At 40.2% G+C, this 19,514-nt stretch overlaps 2 protein-coding genes across 2 annotated transcripts; both read right to left on the reverse strand.

The window, feature by feature from the left end:
* Nucleotides 1–529: 529 nt before the first annotated feature.
* LOC112573449 lies at nucleotides 530–6,907 on the reverse strand. The gene is made up of 8 exons (XM_025253836.1): nucleotides 6,857–6,907; nucleotides 6,444–6,479; nucleotides 5,671–5,837; nucleotides 4,856–5,022; nucleotides 4,044–4,211; nucleotides 3,767–3,845; nucleotides 2,996–3,115; nucleotides 530–2,754 (listed from the first exon to the last, which is right to left on the reverse strand). Exons 4-8 carry the CDS (start codon nucleotides 5,002–5,004, stop codon nucleotides 2,707–2,709), a joined length of 564 nt encoding a protein of 187 aa, XP_025109621.1. The 5' UTR covers nucleotides 5,005–5,022; nucleotides 5,671–5,837; nucleotides 6,444–6,479; nucleotides 6,857–6,907; the 3' UTR covers nucleotides 530–2,706.
* A 1,378-nt stretch (nucleotides 6,908–8,285) lies between these two features.
* LOC112553498 (platelet binding protein GspB-like) lies at nucleotides 8,286–16,890 on the reverse strand. Its single transcript, XM_025220775.1, has 9 exons — nucleotides 15,959–16,890; nucleotides 14,511–14,573; nucleotides 13,011–13,447; nucleotides 12,786–12,790; nucleotides 12,169–12,694; nucleotides 11,141–11,365; nucleotides 10,588–10,719; nucleotides 8,387–10,228; nucleotides 8,286–8,321 (listed from the first exon to the last, which is right to left on the reverse strand). Exons 1-9 carry the CDS (start codon nucleotides 15,990–15,992, stop codon nucleotides 8,286–8,288), a joined length of 3,300 nt encoding a protein of 1,099 aa, XP_025076560.1. The 5' UTR covers nucleotides 15,993–16,890.
* Nucleotides 16,891–19,514: the final 2,624 nt, after the last annotated feature.

Here is a 19,514-nt window from a genome sequence, read left to right on the forward strand (position 1 = left end):
CAGTGAGGACTGGAAGTCCTGGGTTCAAATCCCGTCTCGGGCACCTATAACACTTCTTCCACTGCCGTTTGCTTTACTAGCGGTAATTAATGTAGTAAAAACTTACAAATATTCAATGCTTTTTTTATTTTTGTAATTTGAAATGATGTCGCTTGATTTGTTTCATCATTGTAAACTATTAAAAGTACATGTCTAAGGAAACTTTTATTAGAAGGATAATTTTAGTCTCAAAGAAAGCTCAGAACTTGTAGCTTTCAATGATACAACATTTTCAAGTCAGGGATTATTTAGTGGTGGGTCACAAATATATTAACAGAGCCACATATGACCCCTGAGCAGTTAAAAAGGAAGATTTGATGTGCAGCCTGAAGGGAGCAGAGCTGTGTCGTGTCATCCTACTCACAAATGGTGGACTGTACACAATAATACTGACGACTAGCAAACACAAGAATCTCTCAAGTACAGTATTAATAACAGTCTATGACAAAAACCTCACAGTCAGCTGTCGACATACAACAGAGAAAATAAGGATAATTTATAAATATATTTTATTTTTTCTATACGCAAGTTAAGAGTAATAAAATTTATTTTATATTAATTTATGTCAGCTGCACTTAATTCTGTCTTTCCGTACAAAGGTACACAAATTTTAGTCCTGTGTCCTATGACATAGGGCAGCAACCATATATATATATTAACATATAGTGTCTGACTATACAAACCAGATTGACCTGAAGGAAGATAAGTGGCATAAAAATATTGACATTAGAAACTCGACCGCCCGCGGTAGGCTTCTAATCAAATGAAAAGTCGACATCATTGCCTTGTGGTCCATGGTCCTGCATGGAGACCATTGAGGGTCTAGCAAACATGGAAATCTTCACGAAAACATTGCAAAAAATGCTCTTTGGATTTTACAGGAGAAAGAATACTTACACACCAGGGAAATGTGGAAATGATGGTCGTGGGCTTCTTCATCGGGTAAATTTGGTCTTTGAGGACCAGGCAGTGTGTAAACTGCATTCCATTCATTCTTTAAAATCTCTCTCTCTCTCTCTTTTGCGTGTGTGTGTGTGCAGAGTGAGAGAGATAGTGAGCTAACGACTACACAAATGACTTAGAATCATGCATTTCATTATTTCAGCCACACAAAAAAGTTCAACCATGTCATAGTAGTAGTATTTGTTAATACCAATTATATTATTTTAAAAAAGTAGTTTTCTTTCTTTGGAAATAAATCTTTACGAAAAGCTCGCGACTTCATGGGTAACAACACAAATACCTCATTTTAAAGCTTCAATCAACAGTTCATCTGGAAGACCATTTAAACTATTAAAGACAAAAGCACTTCATAAAAGTCTGACGAGAACAAACAACTGCCTTGGATCATTCATTAAAGTGTTTCTTTACATTATTAAAATGTTCATCATAAATTCATTTTGAAGACCATAAAATTAAATTAACTTTTGACAGCCTTCATAACCGCCAAGAAAAGCTGCACTTGTGAACAACAAAACACATTTCACTTCAACTCGTCACAAGAGAGTCAAAATTATATCCATGATTGTAGACAGAAGGAATGATTGTCCATGTTGAATTTGTTCGCTGGACATCTTTGACCATGTGAGCAAATGATTGCCATTGATCCTTTTATTATTAGTCCATCATCTATCCATATATATATCCATACATATCACATACAATATTACACAGTTTTTCAGTAATGTTAGGCCTGGAATTAAACAAGCGATACATCCCTCTACATAGTTTTTAGGAAATATATTTAAAAAAGACCCAAGCTCTCGCAGCTTTAGGTTAAGGAATAATGCTGAAACATTTATCATCCAGTAAATCAGCGTTGCTTGATGGCATGGATAAGGCAGAGGTGAAATGTCTGTACACATTGCAAAAATATTTGCAGCCTTCAGCAATGAAAGACAGAGCAGATTTACACGTGTAAGGCACTCTGAAACAAATGACTGGGAAATGCCTCACTTCATCCAGAGATATTTTCATCACTAATAATGAAAAGCAAACGTCCGTGTTGCAGTCTCATTTAAGGCAGTAAGGTCTCGTGTTGCAGTCTCCTTTAAGGGCAGTAAGGTCTCGTGCTGCAGTCTCCTTTAAGAGGAGACAGGTCCAGTCATCTTGAAGGCAGCTTTTGTCTCTCTCGAAGAAACTCCACAGTCCAACCACTCTCTCCAAATATTTCAGCTGTGGATTGAGGGTTATGGAGACAGGATTGCTCGAACATCACGATCCTCATGAGAAAGTTCAGCCAATTGTAGAAATCTCAAAAATAAAAATGATTTCGAAAGTTGTCGGAAAATTTTCAACTCAGCACTTCACCTTTCGACAAAATAATGTTCAATGAGTGTAGAAGAATGGTTTGCAAGAAGACCTGTGTATGTGGAATACGATGTAGCACTTGGTATCACTTACTTCTCAGAGCTGCTCTGTGCAAACCATCTTTAGTTCCTCTTTCTGATGGACAGGATGAAGACTCAAACTCCTTTTGAGTTGAACCAACTCTTGCATAAATACCCCACAGAGATGAAGAGGAATCAAATGAGATCTTTTAATAAGGCATCTCGAAGAACAATACCTTGTATCAATACACTCCAGGATGAAAGGCAATACACTCAGCCCCTTCATCGATACATGGAGACGATTGAGAAAAACCAGCTGTGAATCACACTCACTCCTTTAGTTTCCCGCGCCTTGTAGTGAAAATGTTGGTCTTTTGATGACAAACTGCAAAGAAAGAATTTATGTCAGTAAAAAAAATCTGGAATGTTAACTTGTCTTGAAGCAGAATTTTGTTATTGTTGGGTTGCACACACGCACACATGTTCTCACTAGAACTCCGTGACTCATTCACTTCTTGTTTTTTTGGTAAAATAATCAGTTAATTGTATGTTTACACATGCAATCAGTATTGGTATGCTTTACACCTGTGATAATTATTATTGTATATTTACACCTGTTTCCTTACATTAGTGGTTGATGTTATGGGATCCCCAGGGATCCAAGGAGTTCCAGACGTATTCGGCGATGGGAAGTCGTAATGGGAATAGGGATTTTCATTTGTGTTGACAGACTCCAACCTTTCACCCTGAAATGCACGCAGTGACAACAAACAACATGTAGGGATAGGTATTGACACAAGCAATGAGGTCCAGATTTCTGAGATGTAGATGACAGCACAAGTCACTAAACAACAATAGCTCTGGACATGGTCAGTGCTACGAAATAATACAGAATCGCAAGGTGAGAAGGGAGCAAGTGTCACGAAGTAGAGGAAGAATGATGGAGGACTGGAGTGTATGGAGTGTCACATGACCGTACAGGACGTGTCACGAGGTTCAGGAGGTAAGGGAAGTGTCGCAAAAAAAAGGTGAGCCACGAGAAACTGTGAAATGAAATACAAGGAGTGTCACGAATAACAGGCGGCGTCACGAGGTACTATGTCAGGGTGTATGTTAGTGTCACAAGTAATGACATGAATGATGGGAGGTCGTTGACATATCATGAGGTCGGGAGTGTCAAGACTGATAAAACTGTGTCACTAGATGCATGTAGTGTCAAGATGAATGTCACATGCTGCAGGTGGTGTCACAGGAAGAACTACAGGTAGATATATATACAACAGTGTCTACAGGTGGTGTGAGTGAGGCAGGTATCTCGAGTACAAGAATGCAGTGGAAATATCACCGACCAACGATGTGTGTGGAGAGTTGGCGAGTGTTTCACCTGCTGTTCTCACCTCAAAGGCCGCGTTTTTGTAGTTGCTGAAGTATCTGATTGGCATGAAGGCCCCGCCGCCTTCCGAAGTTGTATCATACCTGCGCAACGAGAATGAGACTTCAGACCAGATGAATAACTCGCGTTTGTGTGTGTGTAGGTGGGGAGAAGGGGTCCTTTTGTTTTGTTTAAGTATATGCACAATCGCACACATATCTCTTAAAAACGTAGAGATGATAAAGAAGAACTATTTTGTTTATTTGTGCGCGCGTGTGTGTGTGTGATGGGTGGATACTTACGAACTGTCCATCTTGTTACGGCGGCGGCACAGACAGAAAGCCATCACCACCAGGAGCAGCAGCAACACCCCACCTACGGCCCCTGCGATGGCCCCGATCCACCTCTCCTTCAGAAATTTATCATCACACTTCTCCCCGCGGTAGTAGAAAGCATCGTCCGGAACACACCTAATAGTTGGGGGATGGTGGAGGATAGATTATTATCATCAAAACATCATGATTGTTATCAGAGTACTGGCAAACACCAGGTCACAGCTGTTGTAGCATCAGGAGACAGAGAGTTTGGAACTTACTATGATGACATTCTAACGATTTTTATTCGTCGACAAAAATGAATAAAATTGGATTGCAATCGGTTTAGTAGGGACATTTCAGCAAAGCTATAGGTGAAACATTATTCTGCCTAAACTGCCTTAGGAATGGGAACAAACAATAAAAAAACAAACTGAAATAAGTACCATAAACACACCAAAATATCCTCACCCACATCAAAATAAATCAGCTCACACGCACCACACACAAAGAAACAAGAACAATAGCCGCCTACCCACCCACAGAAACAAATTCTATAATCTGGTAGTTACAAATATATCTCAAAGAACCGGCAATATGAGGGACTGATCATGCTACTCTGAAGTGAAGGGTCCAATCTCATGGTCACAGCACACACCATCACCACGAACTGATCAAACAATATATTTAAAAGCCCTTGCAGGGATTAAAGCAGGGTGGAAAAGTGTGAGGGGGAAGGGTTCGATTCCATTTCTTCTAGGTCTATGTGACATGTGCAGAATGATGCCAGTCAGGCTTACTCGCAAGTTGTTTGTATTTCAGAGCCGTTGGTCACAAGCTTGCACTGTCCCGTGGTCTCCGCACCCAGCGAACTCGCACTTGTGAAAACACGTGTTGTCCTGGCAAACCTGGAAGTCATCACAAACCTGCCCCACTGCCTTGCAAGCATCTTGTATCGACATCCGCACTGTGTTGACAGAAATGAAGATGTCGACTATAGATAGTCAAACCTGCATTTCAGTTGGACAAAAGTCGTTGTGGACATGTAAAAACACAGAATACAATAATAACGGATCTAGAGTGATGAACGTGTGAATGAAAGCCATAGAGAGGAACCGACAAATGAAACAAATTAATTAGAATTTACGAGTTAAAGAAGGACTGTCTGTAAATTTGTAAACTGAACTTAACAGTGTGCCACTGTTCACGTTGAATTCTCTGCTAATAACATACTTTTCAAACAGAAATAATTGTGAACTGAACAACCTGAGCAATAATAGCAATATAGAAGCAAAGTGCGTGTTATTATAAAATTATCATTTCCAGACATTCTATTGTTTGTATAAGAGGCGTCGTAGCCCAGTGGTGTGCAGTCAAAGGTCTCTGGTTCGGATCTGTAGCTGGGCAACTCCTGCTTATCCAGCAGCTGTTCTGCATTTTACCTTTCCTTATTATAGGAATAACTATTCTTTTTACAAGAATAACTTTTAGTATTACATGAATAACTTAGGAAGATCAAGATATCAAACAGAGCGTGATGGGAAAAGTGTGATAACAGAAAGCAGTAGCATAGAAACGGATTAGTCAGCAACAGGCCTTTCAGAAGACAACTCACGTGCTTCAAGCCCTTGATTGTAGGTCGGGGGCACGTCTATCTGGGAGGCGAGTGTAGTGCTTATGTTATCCATCGTGTTGTTGAGCTGGTTTACCGTGTCGTTGGAATTTGTAACGTTTTCAGCCCCAAGTATGACCTTAGATGTGAAAGTGGTTCCTGGAGGACTGCTATTAAAGGAAAAAAAGACGCACGCACAATGTGATCATTTGTTATGAAAAGTTCATTTGGATTAATCTATCTTCACACGTGACATCAATGAGGCTAACAGGGAACTGGTATTTTACTCCCAACCAGCAACTAAGGCTATATCACAGCAAAGCAGCCAGCTCTGTAAACAGATGCTGTATGCTGAGAAAAAACAGCGTGCCCATGACGAAACATGAACCTAGGGCAACCAATCGTGACGGCTGTGGTGATAGGCATTGTACCAGCCAGACCGCCCAGAACAATATGAGAATTCATATTCTTAAAAGCGTCTGTATTATTATTATTATTATTATTATTATTATTATTATTATTATTATTATTATTATTATTATTATTATTATTATTATTATTATTATTATTTATCTGTCAATTATGTAGAATTTTTATTAGGAAGAAGATTTCACTTTTTCCTTCTTAGGTAAAGCATTTTTTTAACATCGAAGAATGATAACCAGAGATATAAGAGTGTTGAAGTCGTCGAAAACAAGTTCAAAACAATCAAATTCTCTCCTTGTCTTTGATATTCTAGAGTTTCTACGCCATGTCTTTCCAAATAAGGCACTTACATGTCACGCTTTCTCCTGCTTGAAGACTTCAACACTCTGAAACAGAAATATTCATCATGCAAACATCTGCTATCTGTTTAACTATCAACAACAAAAAATTGCACACATCATTGACTGCACTCAAAATATACAAGATTCTGCTAATTGCGAATTTCAATGCCATCTCTCCTCACTGTCAGTCATGTCACAGTTCTCTTCTCGGCATGCTTATATCACATAAATAACTCAGAGCTACAAAAGGTTATCAATGAATTTAATTTGAAGCAGCACAAACTGCATGGTGCTTAATTTGTTCATATTCATAACTAAGGAAAGATGCTTTAATAATAATAACAAGACAATAATTAGTGAGTCAATAATAACTATGAAATAGGTTGACAGATAACAGTTAAACAGTAGAAACAGTTCCTTACAATTCTATGCCAAGAAATCCCCTTCACATTCTGGAAGAAACTTGTGAGCTGTAAAAATACAAAAAAATAAATAAAACAAAAATAAAACACATAAATTTCTTTAGCTTTGGCACTGTTGAGAACATGCTTGTAGAAATAACACTAACCAATGTCTTGTGACTAAATTTCATATTACACAATTTCTTGCTACGATTAATCTCAGCACATTATAGACGACTGAACAGTGTAAAAGTATCGGGAAAAGATTATGAAGATTTACCTCAGATTTTAGATTGTCTATATAAGCGCCGACTTTCAAAGTAAAGTCAAATGAGAAGATGAAAACTGCATTATCTGAAAAAGAAAACCAGGCGCGTTAGGTTCTGCAGAGATGGTGTTGTTATATGAAACAACTTTTAGGACTAACCAAAGTATGTTTCTTTATTATTTAGTCTCCAGACATTTCCACAAATCAGATAAAGCAAAGCACCAGTTAAGTAAGATAAGCAGTGTAATATTCAAACAGGTTTGGCGACCTTTCCTCACCCATGCTAGTCTACTGTTCACACTAATCAGGAGTGGGCAAAGTATGGCCCTCGGACCTCTTTGGACCGGACTGTTTACTAAACGAAGTATACTTTCTTTGAATATTTTTTAAAATTTTACTTACGTTAATTTAATTGAAATTTAATTTATGTGACGGACGAGCATCTGTCCGCAGTTCTGCCACACCCCAAACTTCTGAATGGCCAGTGAACGAATTCTTCGCTTTTCACAGAAATTTCGGTTAAGTGAACAACACATTGTACGCATTTTCTATCTCATTTTCACTAGGATTGTTGTGTGGTCATGATATGAGTCGTTAATATGTTACCAGTTGGTTTCATAGTTAAGAATTTTGAGACCTGTCTACAAAAAGAAAACTTTGCCCACTCTCAAATAGGTTTCGGTCAACTCATCTTTACATATATCTACATAGTCTACGCACCTACCATAATAACGGAATAAAGAAAGCGTGAAGAATTTTCATCTGGTAAGGCGAAGTGAAGCAAGGAGGTTTGATTTATCAAGTGTCAACTTCGGAGTAAAAAGATATTTTATGTTTAAAAGATTGAATTTCAACCGATTAACATCAAGGTAACAAAAGAACATTTTAAAACAATTATTTTCAACTTTTCTGTGTTTGTAACTCCTCTTTATCAATAACATTAACAAAATGAGAAACATACCTAATTTAGGAGGTCTCACGGGATACTTTGTTGAAGAAACTGGTGTTGTGGTAGTCGATGACGTTATCACTGATGTGCTAGGAACTGTTGATGTTGAGGATGAAACTGAGGAACTAGGAACTGTTGATGTTGAGGATGAAACTGAAGTACCAGGCACTGTTGATGTTGATGATGAAACTGAGGAACTAGGAACTGTTGATGTTGAGGATGAAACTGAAGTACTAGGCACTGTTGATGTTGAGGATGAAACTGAGGAACTAGGAACTGTTGATGTTGAGGATGAAACTGAAGAACTAGGCAATGTTGATGTTGAGGATGAAACTGAGGAACTAGGAACTGTTGATGTTGAGGATGAAACTGAAGAACTAGGCAATGTTGATGTTGAGGATGAAACTGAAGAACTAGGCACTGTTGATGTTGAGGATGAAACTGAAGAACTAGGAGCTGTTGATGTTGAAGATGAAACCGAGGAACTAGGTACTGTTGATATTGTTGGTGCTGACGATGAAACTGAAGAACTAGGCACTGTTGATGTTGAGGATGAAACTGAAGAACTAGGTACTGTTGATGTTGAGGATGAAACTGAAGAACTAGGTACTGTTAATGTTGAGGATGAAACTGAAGAACTAGGTACTGTTGATATTGTTGGTGCTGATGATACTGAGGAACTAGGTACTGTAGATGTTGACGATGCCTCGGAAGTACTTGGTCCTGTTGATGTTGACAATGAAACTGAGGAACTAGGTACTGTTGATATTGTTGGTGCTGACGATGAAACTGAAGAACTAGGAGCTGTTGATGTTGAGGATGAAACTAAAGTACCAGGCACTGTTGATGTTGAGGATGAAACTGAAGAACTAGGTACTGTTGATGTTGAGGATGAAACTGAAGAACTAGGTACTGTTGATGTTGAGGATGAAACTGAGGAACTAGGTACTGTAGATGTTGACGATACCTCGGAAGTACTTGGTCCTGTTGATGTTGACAATGAAACTGAGGAACTAGGTACTGTTGATGCTGTGGCTGAAGTACCAGGCACTGTTGATGTTGACGATGCTTCTGAGGTACTTTGTGCTGTTGATGATGACGATGAAACTGAGGAACTAGGAGCTGTAGATGTTGAAGATGAAACTGAGGAACCAGCTAATGTTGATGTTGTGGCTGAAGTACCAGGTACTGTTGATGTTGACGATGCCTCGGAAGTACTTGGTCCTGTTGATGCTGACGATGAAACTGAGGAACTAGGAACTGTTGATGTTGAGGATGAAACTGAGAAACTAGATACTGTTGATATTGTTGGTGCTGACGATGAAACTGAGGAACTAGATATTGTTGCTGTTGACGATGCTTCTGAAGTACTTTGTGCTGTTGATGATGACAATGAAACTGAGGAACTAGGTACTGTTGATGTTGTGGATGAAACTGAGGAACTAGGTACTGTAGATGTTGACGATGCCTGTGAAGCACTAACTGCTGGTGATGATGACGATGCCTGTGAAGTACTAGGTACTGTTGATGTTGAGGAAGCTTCTGAAGTACTAGGTACTGTCGATGTTGACGCTGCCTGTGAAGTACTAGGTACTGTTGATGTTGAGGATGCCTCTGAAGTACTAACTATTGGTGATGTTGACGATGCCTGTGAAGTACTAGGTACTGTTGATGTTGAGGAAGTTTCTGAAGTACTAGGTACTGTTGATGTTGACGATGCCTGTGAAGTACTAGGTACTGTTGATGTTGAGGAAGCGTCTGAAGTACTAGGTACTGTTGATGATGACGATGACTGTGAAGTACTAGGTACTGTTGATGTTGAGGAAGCTTCTGAAGTACTAGTTAGCATTGATGTTGACGCTGCCTGAGAAGTACTAGGTACTGTTGATGTTGAGGAAGCTTCTGAAGTGCTAGGTAGCGTTGATGTTGATGATGCCTGTGAAGTACTAGGTACTGTTGATGTTGAGGATGCCTGTGAAGTACTAGGTACTGTCGATGTTGAGGAAGCTTCTGAAGTACTAGGTACTGTTGATGTTGAGGATGCCTGTGAAGTACTAGGTAGCGTTGATGTTGATGATGCCTGTGAAGTACTAGGTACTGTTGATGTTGAGGATGCCTGTGAAGTACTAGGTACTGTCGATGTTGAGGAAGCTTCTGAAGTACTAGGTACTGTTGATGTTGAGGATGCCTCTGAAGTACTAGGTAGCGTTGATGTTGAGGATGCCTGCGAAGTACTAGGTACTGTTGATGTTGAGGATGCCTCTGAAGTACTAGGTACTGTTGATGTTGAGGAAGCTTCTGAAATACTAGGTAGCGTTGATGTTGATGATGCCTGCGAAGTACTAGGTACTGTTGATGTTGAGGAAGCTTCTTAAAGGTACTAGGTAGCGTTGATGTTGACGCTGTCTGTGAAGTACTAGGTACTGTTGATGTTGACGATGCCTGTGAAGTACTAGGTACTGTTGATGTTGAGGAAGCTTCTGAAGTACTAGGTAGCGTTGATGTTGAGGATGCCTGTGAAGTACTAGGTACTGTTGATGTTGAGGATGCTTCTGAAGTACTAGGTACTGTTGATGTTGAGATGCCTTCTGAAGTACTAGGTACTGTTGATGTTGAGGAAGCTTCTGAAGTACTAGTACTGTCGATGTTGACGATGCCTGTGAAGTACTAGGTACTGTTGATGTTGAGGATGCTTCTGAAGTACTAGGTACGTTGGTATGTTGACGATGCCTGTGAAGTACTAGGTACTGTTGATGTTGAGGATGTGTCTGAAGTAGTAGGTACTGTTGATGTTGACGATGCCTGTGAAGTACTAGGTACTGTTGATGTTGAGGATGTGTCTGAAGTAGTAGGTACTGTTGATGTTGACGATGCCTGTGAAGTACTAGGTACTGTTGATGTTGAGGATGCCTGTGAAGTACTAGGTACTGTTGATGTTGACGATGCCTGTGAAGTACTAGGTACTGTTGATGTTGAGGATTCGTGAAGTAGTAGGTACTGTTGATGTTGACGATGCCTGTGAAGTACTAGGTACTGTTGATGTTGACGAATCCTGTGAAGTACTAGGTACTGTTGATGTTGAGGATGCTTCTGAAGTACTAGGTACTGTTGATGTTGAGGATGCCTGTGAAGTACTAGGTACTGTTGATGTTGACGATGCCTGTGAAGTACTAGGTACTGTTGATGTTGAGGAAGCTTCTGAAGTACTAGTAGCGTTTGATGTTGAGGATGCCTGTGAAGTTAGTACTGTTGATGTTGACGATGTGTGAAGTACTAGGTACTGTTGTTGAGGATGCCTCTGAAGTACTAGGTACTGTTGATGTTGAGGATGCTTTGAAGTACTAGGTACTGTTGATGTTGACGATGCCTGTGAAGTACTAGGTACTGTTGATGTTGAGGATACTTCTGACTAGGTAGCGTTGATGTTGACGATGCCTGTGAAGTACTAGGTACTGTTGATGTTGAGGGAAGCTGTCTGAAAGTACTACGGTAATGTTGACGCTGCTGTGAAGTACTAGGTACTGTCGATGTTGACGATGCCTGTGAAGTACTAGTACTGTGATGTTGAGAAGCTTCTGAAGTACTAGGTAAGCGTTGATGTTGAGATGCCTGCTGAATACTAGTACTGTTGATGTGACGATGCCTCTGAAGTACTAGGTACTGTTGATGTTGAGGAAGTGTCTGAAGTACTAGGTAGCGTTGATGTGACGATGCCTGTGAAGTACTAGTACTGTTGATGTTGATGATGCCTGTGAAGTACTAGTACTGTTGATGTTGAGGAAGCTTCTGAAGTACTAGTACTGTTGATGTTGGAAGCGAAGTACTAGGTACGTGATGTGTGCCTGAGTACTAGACTGTTGATGTTGAGGAAGCTCTGAAAGTACTAGGTACTGTTGATGTTGACTTCTGAATACTCGGGTACTGTATGACGATGCCTGTGAAGTACTAGGTACTGTGATGTTGAGGAAGCTTCTGAAGTACTAGGTATTGATGTTGACATGCCTGTGAAGTACTAGGTACTGTTTGATGATGCCTGTGAAAGTACTAGTACTGTTGATGTTGATTCTGAAGTACTAAGGTACGTTGATGTTGACGATGCCTGTGAAGACTAGGTACTGTTGATGTGATTGCCTCTGAAGTACTAGGTACTGTTGATGTGAGGAAGCTTCTGAAGTCTAGGTACGTTGATGTTGACGATGCCTGTGAAGTACTAGGTACTGTTGATGTTGATGATGCCTCTGAAGTACTAGGTACTGTTGATGTTGATGATGCCTCTGAAGTACTAGGTACTGTTGATGTTGAGGAAGCTTCTGAAGTACTAGGTAGCGTTGATGTTGACGATGCCTGTGAAGTACTAGGTACTGTTGATGTTGAGGAAGCTTCTGAAGTACTAGGTACTATTGATGTTGACACTGCCTGTGAAGTACTAGTTACTGTTGATGTTGAGGAAGCTTCTGAAGTGCTAGGTAGCGTTGATGTTGACGATGCCTGTGAAGTACTAGGTACTGTTGATGTTGAGATTGCTTCTGAAGTACTAGGTACTGTTGATGTTGATGATGCTTCTGAAGTACTAGGTACTGTTGATGTTGAGGAAGCTTCTGAAGTACTAGGTAGCGTTGATGTTGACGATGTCTGTAAAGTACTAGGTTACTGTTGATGTTGATGAAGCCTTCTGAAGTACTATTACTGTTGATGTGATTGGAAGCTTCTGAAGTACGATGCCTGTGAAGTACTAGTACTGTTGAGTTGATATGCCTCTGAAGTACTAGGTACTTGTTGATGTTGAGATGCCTGTGATACTAGGTACTGTTGATGTTGATTGCAAGTACTAGGTACTGTTGATGTTGAGGATGCCTCTGAAGTACTAACTGTTGATGTTGAGGAAGCTTCTGAAGTACTAGGTAGTTGATGTTGGATGCCTGTGAAGTACTAGTACTGTTGATGTTGAGATGCTCTGAAGTACTAGGTACTGTTGATGTTGATGATGCCTCTGAAGTACTAGGTACTGTTGATGTTACGGAAGCTTCTGAAGTGCTAGGTACTATTGATGTTGACGATGCCTGTGAAGTACTAGGTACTGTTGATGTTGATGATGCCTCTGAAGTACTAGGTACTGTTGATGTTGATGATGCCTCTGAAGTACTAGGTACTGTTGATGTTGATGATGCGTCTGAAGTAGTAGGTACTGTTGATGTTACGGAAGCTTCTGAAGTGCTAGGTACTATTGATGTTGACGATGCCTGTGAAGTACTAGGTACTGTGGATGTTGAAGGAGCTTCTGAAGTACTAGGTACTGTTGATGTTGAAGGAGCTTCTGAAGTACTAGATACTGTTGATGTTGACGATGCCTCTGATGAAGTAAGTGTTGTAGAAGTGGACGACGTTCCTGTAATTACTGCAAGACAATGAGAAATTTTGCCTACATCTTATTTGCAGACAGTAAAAGTTTTTAAAAATATTTTTGTTTATGGTTATCGGATTTAATCATTGACGTTTCTGACTGAAGAATCGTTTTCATTAAAGCATTTAAAGCTGCTCATATATATATATGTGGTCAGTAACATTACATTATGAAGCATTAACACATACCACTGTAGTTAGAACACTTACATATAGTTTAGACAAAATCTACAATGGTTGTTACTACGATGGTTTGGAATATATTAGCTTTAACGGAGACTTGACTATTATGTAAAAGTGCGAGGCTTTCAAGTCAACATTTGTACAACTAGCTGTGCATCCAGCAGACCAGCCAGCCAGCAAATGATGAAGACAGGCAGAACACACAAGCGTTTGCATTTGAAAGAAGTAAACGTCACTAGTGTATTTATTCACTTTATCAGAGACACATGAAACAGGCGGTTGAGAGGACGAAGGAGGCTTCGTTACAACTACACTGACTAGTGGAAGGACATCATGTATTTCTCGAAAAGAAAAAAAATATTTATTTCGTCACTTAACGCAAACTAAAGCTGGATTTAGTTTTGAAAAGGGCAAAGCTCTGCACTTTTGTATATTTAAGTGAACGTAAGCTTTGTGGAAAAAAGAGAAAGGAAAGGACAAAATATTGGAGTCGAAGGAAATCCCAGATAACCCTAAGATGAAGGGGCGTAATCCACCGTTATCTCACATATAACGTCACGATAAGGGGAGTAATCCATATTACGTTATGAACAGGTTGGGTGCACACTGTGAGACTGGTCTGATCGTGAAATGCAAATGAAAATTAAAAACAATGGGGATAGGATGGGAAAAAGAAATAGAGAGAACGAAAGTAAAGTAAAAAAAAACTAGGGGAAAGAAAATTCGGACAAACACGAAAGAAAACTGGAAAAATGGACAAGAAAACAAGAAAAGAAAACAAATTCGCGCTCTCTTCTTTCTGTCTCTCTCTCTCGATCGAGAAAAATGTACAGACTGAACTCTAGTCATCAGACGATTAAGGATATTACACTTACCTATCCCCAGCAGGACGAAGAGTCGAAAAGATGTCATGGTTTTTCTTTGCGGAACACCGCACCCTGATGACATAACATAATAAATATGTGACTGTCAACATCAATGTAGCTCGCTAGACGCTCCACCTTCTATAATGACTTCATGACCTGTCAGACTGCGACTGAGTAGACCATCTGACTCAGAGCAAACAACACAACCTGTCTAGCAGCAACATGCTCATTTATTGTACATCTGTAGTGAGATGTTATGGGGAATGTAGGGGGGTGTGCAGCTCCCAGTGTGAAATTCCCTGACAGACTTAGGAGGAGACAAGTAACAGCTTGAGGGGACTGCTCTCTTCTCGTCTTCGTCTGTCACTGGACTTTGATTTTATGTTTTTTGGGTCGTTTTTGCCACTGGATACATCCTCCTTATCCATTTGGTGTGGACAAATAAAAATATCTGGCAAAGTTACATGCCAGGGACAAGAGTTTGTTCAAGAAGAAACCATGTTTGTCTACTGTCGACCTTTTGGGTGGAGCGCGAGGCGGAGTTACTAGCGGTTAATTGAAGTCGCTACGGGGGAAACTGTAACAATGCCACAGTGTTCTCTCTTTTTTTTTTCTTTTGTCATTTACGTTGAATGAAACAACAGCACATACATTCACACTCATAATTAGCTGTACAGGGATATTGGTAAAGGCAAAGGTAAAGTTCCGAAGCCTTGTGACGCAGAAGAAATAAAATGTTGAGTGGTTCACTGTGTCTAAGACCGAGCCTACCCTTTTCCTCCGTCAGCGTTCTACCTGTCCTGATAAATCACTTGGTGGGTGAAAGAGTTTTACACTCGCAGGTTCAAAGGTGACAGTGCTATTTGGCTATACTCAAGCGCATTAAGCCAGGGTTGAACATATAGAGATGAAAAAAAAAAAAACAACACCCAAAGAACAAACAAAAAAGGCGAGGGGAGGGGATAAAGGAATGAACAAATAAAAAAACCTACAACGATTAACAAATGCGCAATAATAGAAACCGGAACAAAAATCAATAACCCCACCACCAAAAAAGACAGACAAATCAACAAAAGAAAGAAAAACAAATAAATCAAAGAGCAAAACAAAGAAAGATTCAGGGTTAGAATTGTCAAAAAAAAAAAGAAAGATAAAAAAAAAAAATTTTAAAAAAACTCACGAAAGAAAAATAAACGAAATAAAGACTTCAGAAAAAAAAGAAATGGAAAGAAAAAATGCAACAAAAGAAAGAAGGGCAAAAAGGAATCATTGAGAGAAAAAAATCAACCAAAAAAGTCAATCAAAAAACCCCCGAAAAAATAAACCAAAGAACAAAACAAAGAAAGAACTAAAGAAACAATAATAAAGAAAGTCAAAGCACGAAAGAAAGACAGAATAAACGAACGAAATAAATAATCAGCAAAGAAAGTCCACCAATTGACGGGGATAACTCTCACCTCTTTTTCGAAACCCACAAGAAAAGCAGTTCATTCAGCCAGAAGGTGGAGGTGGAGCATCCGCACTGAACACTTTCACGAACACCCGGACTCCATCTACGTTCTCATGATATAGCAATTCCTTTCAACCCCCGACCCCTACCTAGACCCCACCCGCTGACCGGACAGCCACTGCCACACACACACACCCCAGGTCCAAATCCGGGTACGTAGCGTGAGCGAGGTCACAGGTCGAGCGACAGTTCCTCATACCTCCTCGTGCTTGGCGCCGTCCTCCCGCACCCTCACCCACCACACCCACCACACCCAGGGTAAAAATCACTTCATCGTGTTCCGTGGTATTCGGGTGGCACACCCTCAAGCGGAGACAGAAAAAAAAAATTTAGTCCCGCATTCCTTCTGTTGAGCACGTCCGATGCCTATCTGTGATCGTCGACCTGAATCACGTGCCCTCCTCATCAAAATGGCATCTACGCACACAACAAGAGTCTGGCTGATGGAAGATAGACTACAGAAAGCTATAATAGTGAAATATGAACTGAGTTTGTTGAAAAATAAGCGTTTGCATCTCTTTCCACGTATAAGGCCCTCCATTTATGATGGGACTAGTGGAGCTGTTATGATTTTTTTATTTTATGGCGATGTGAATTGCTGCTCAGCCTATAGTTGCACGCGGTCATCATGAGAAATCATTATCAAGCCGAGACCGTTGGAGATGGTTTTATGACGTTGACGAGGAAGGTCATGTGACAGATGAAAGACAAAGTGCACGTCCCCACTATCATGGGTGTGTACCGAATGGTCAACCACTCCAGCCTAAAACTGTTTGCAAACCTCCTGACACGTTCCTGTCACGTGACTGTCCCTTCTCGTGCTCCCCTTCCTCCACCTTTCTCGCTCCTTTATCACTTGAGAGTGCCATTATATATTATCGAAACATGCCCTTGGACAAATGACTTTTTGACCGTTTTATCTTACGGTTTCTGAAATTTTTTATCGAAACTACGAAAGGACCTCAGCAAGGGGAGGTGGTAGTGAGGGAGAAAGAGAAATCCGCCATTTTGTCTTTCAGCCAATGTGACATGAGTGCTGAAGAAGTGATGAGATAAGAACGGTGGCCATGCCATGTTGACAAACCAGGAAGGTGATTTAAACAATGACCGGGTACCCTTCTAGAAATCCTTTGTTACACCCTACACAGCGACATCGTCAACACTGTGTTACAAACGTGTCATGCAGGGGATGATCTGCACTTTGCCAGCCCAGCCTCAAATTTCTCATCTGCCCACCCCACACCCAGCCTTACACATAATTTTAATTCACAATGCTACCTTCCCGTTCTCCCCACAGCTTTTGTCTCCTGTTTCTGCCCACCCCATAAACATGTGATGTTTCTAAAGTCTCTTTTAACTAACTGACAGCCTCGCTCACACCCGTGGAGCTCGAGTTTTCTCGTCTGGTTTTTCACAAACACTCGTTTAGAAACTTAATACGTCCGTCTCCTCAAAAATGAGACTAATGTGGTTATTAATAACTGTCCAAACCCAGAGTGTGGTTGGCATAGAAGTCTCTAACATCCTAAGATGACAGGCAGTCAACAAGACATTAAAATAGATATTAACACACACAGAGAGAGGTATCAAGACACACATACACACAGATCATTGCCGGTGTGCTATGTCGTCAGTCTGACCCCCATCTCAGGTCACACCATCTGAATGTCGTTTTTAAGGAGCTTCGTGTAACGTATAGTTGACGATGAAGAAGGGAGGAGAAAGTTTATATATATGGCACAAATGTTAGCTTTATTTTTATTAAACTGTTCCTTTTCTTGACACCCACAATCCAGGTACAGGCAGATTATGTTGCCTCTGTTTTGGTTTAGAAGCCAGTGACTGAGGTGACAGCAACTTCCACCCATGGGCCGGAATGCATTGTTGCCCACCTGACAAGAAGAGAAGGGGGATAGTTTCTGAAAGACTCGATGGGATGGGATTTCATGGGGGAACTAAATGGTCGGGGTTTGGAGGTAAAGACCGACATCTTTATGAGCTATTTAGACGAGTCAGCAGTCAAGTCGCCGAGTGTTTGACCAGGACACTTGATTTTCCTCTCTCTTTAGCTTGGAGTCCTTGGACCCAAGAAAGTTTAGACGGTGGGACAATAGAGATAGCTACTTATACTATATCTTTTCTCACACAGTACTCTCCTGTTCGTCACACTCGAAAAGCCGAGGTACGCTGCACTTTGTTTGGTAAGTACAGTAATTTTTTTTTTATATTATTTCTATGATTTTCTGTTTATTGGCAAATAGCATTTGATAAAGCAGGAACTTTAGTGTCAATGAACCTATAGCAAGCATCTCATATTGACGACAATGAAGTTTGAAGAAAAACTCATAAATATAGCATTATAGTCCTTAGCCGGTAAAATCACAATATTGGTATTGCATAACTTTATTTCTATGTACTATTACAGTTCAGATAAAATATGTTAAACATCAAAATTCTACTTTAAAGAGTCTGAAGGCGGCAGTTCAGTTCAGATATGTGTTTGCGTGTCACATCTGTGTGTATGTGAAGAAATAAAGAAATAAATGAAGGAAATGTAGGAAGGGGCTTTCGATTGGTGCTTTTGCGTTTGCCTCGTTTGCCGTGTAAGCTGGTAAAAAAAACTTTAAAAAAATAATAAGGGTATTAACGACACTCGACGAAGACTTGTTCAGTCATTAACGTCTTCGGCTCTTCCTCTTCAGCCTTTAACATACACGTATAAGTATAAAACACTAATATAATAGCACATTTCCTTCCATGGCAGTGAGCTTAGTGCACTTGACGAAAAGCACAGCATCAAAAACGAATTCGATTGAAAACTGAAAAAAAAAAAAAAAAAAAAAAAAAAAGAGGGATGTGTTGACGCAGTGTTGGGATGGAGAGAAGACAATCAGTAGAGGTATTGAAGAGAGAGAGAGAACTTCAAAAGTGGTTATTGTATGAAACTTCACAGTGATTCTTAGAATCTTTTGCTCATTGCCAACAAGACGGTTCTGTCAGCATTCTGATCAGAGTAATAAGAGTAAAAACGTGTTGGGGTCAAGGGTGGGCTGCGATCGTTAAGTCAGCTCATGAGTATCGGTAATGGAGGACTGGTTCGCAAGAACAATCGACTGTATTATCAAACTTTTTGCTAATCATAAAGCTAGCAAAGCACAACTTCTGTAATGTTAAGGCAATGGGTGCACCAGGTATTGTATGGACCTATATTACTCGAGCGGACAATGATGTGTTTGTGTATTGCCCGACACTGTTCCTTGTACTGTATGTACAGCTAATAACCACCTTGATCACACCTGAAACAGGCTGTTGCATTGTACTGTATGTACAGCTAATAACCACCTTTATCACACCTGCAATAGCCTGTTGGAAATGAACATTGGACTGTCTTTATGATCCAGCCGTTTCTCTAATCTGCCCAGTTTTGTGACATGGTTGTTGATCCAACATTCTTCACTCTGGGGATTGTTTCTATGGAGTAGAGTACTTCAAGCTTGATCCTT

Source organism: Pomacea canaliculata, linkage group LG1, assembly GCF_003073045.1.
Source record: "Pomacea canaliculata isolate SZHN2017 linkage group LG1, ASM307304v1, whole genome shotgun sequence".
Taxonomy (NCBI): Eukaryota; Metazoa; Mollusca; class Gastropoda; order Architaenioglossa; family Ampullariidae; genus Pomacea; species Pomacea canaliculata.

What these genes read in the sequence shown, in the direction of transcription:
- LOC112573449 (XM_025253836.1), bottom strand. Translation starts at nt 5,004, where the DNA reads ATGCTTGCAAGGCAGTGGGGCAGGTTTGTGATGACTTCCAGGTTTGCC. An exon ending in GAAATACAAACAACTTGCGA is followed by an intron (nt 4,212 to 4,855) that starts GTAAGCCTGACT and finishes CCCAACTATTAG; the next exon opens with GTGTGTTCCGGACGATGCTT. An exon ending in ACAAAAACGCGGCCTTTGAG is followed by an intron (nt 3,116 to 3,766) that starts GTGAGAACAGCA and finishes CGTGCATTTCAG; the next exon opens with GGTGAAAGGTTGGAGTCTGT.
- LOC112553498 (XM_025220775.1), bottom strand. Translation starts at nt 15,992, where the DNA reads ATGAACTGCTTTTCTTGTGGGTTTCGAAAAAGAG. An exon ending in TTGTGGGTTTCGAAAAAGAG is followed by an intron (nt 14,574 to 15,958) that starts GTGAGAGTTATC and finishes TTATGTCATCAG; the next exon opens with GGTGCGGTGTTCCGCAAAGA. An exon ending in CAGAAGCATCCTCAACATCA is followed by an intron (nt 10,229 to 10,587) that starts ACAGTACCTAGT and finishes GCATCCTCAACA; the next exon opens with TCAACAGTACCTAGTACTTC.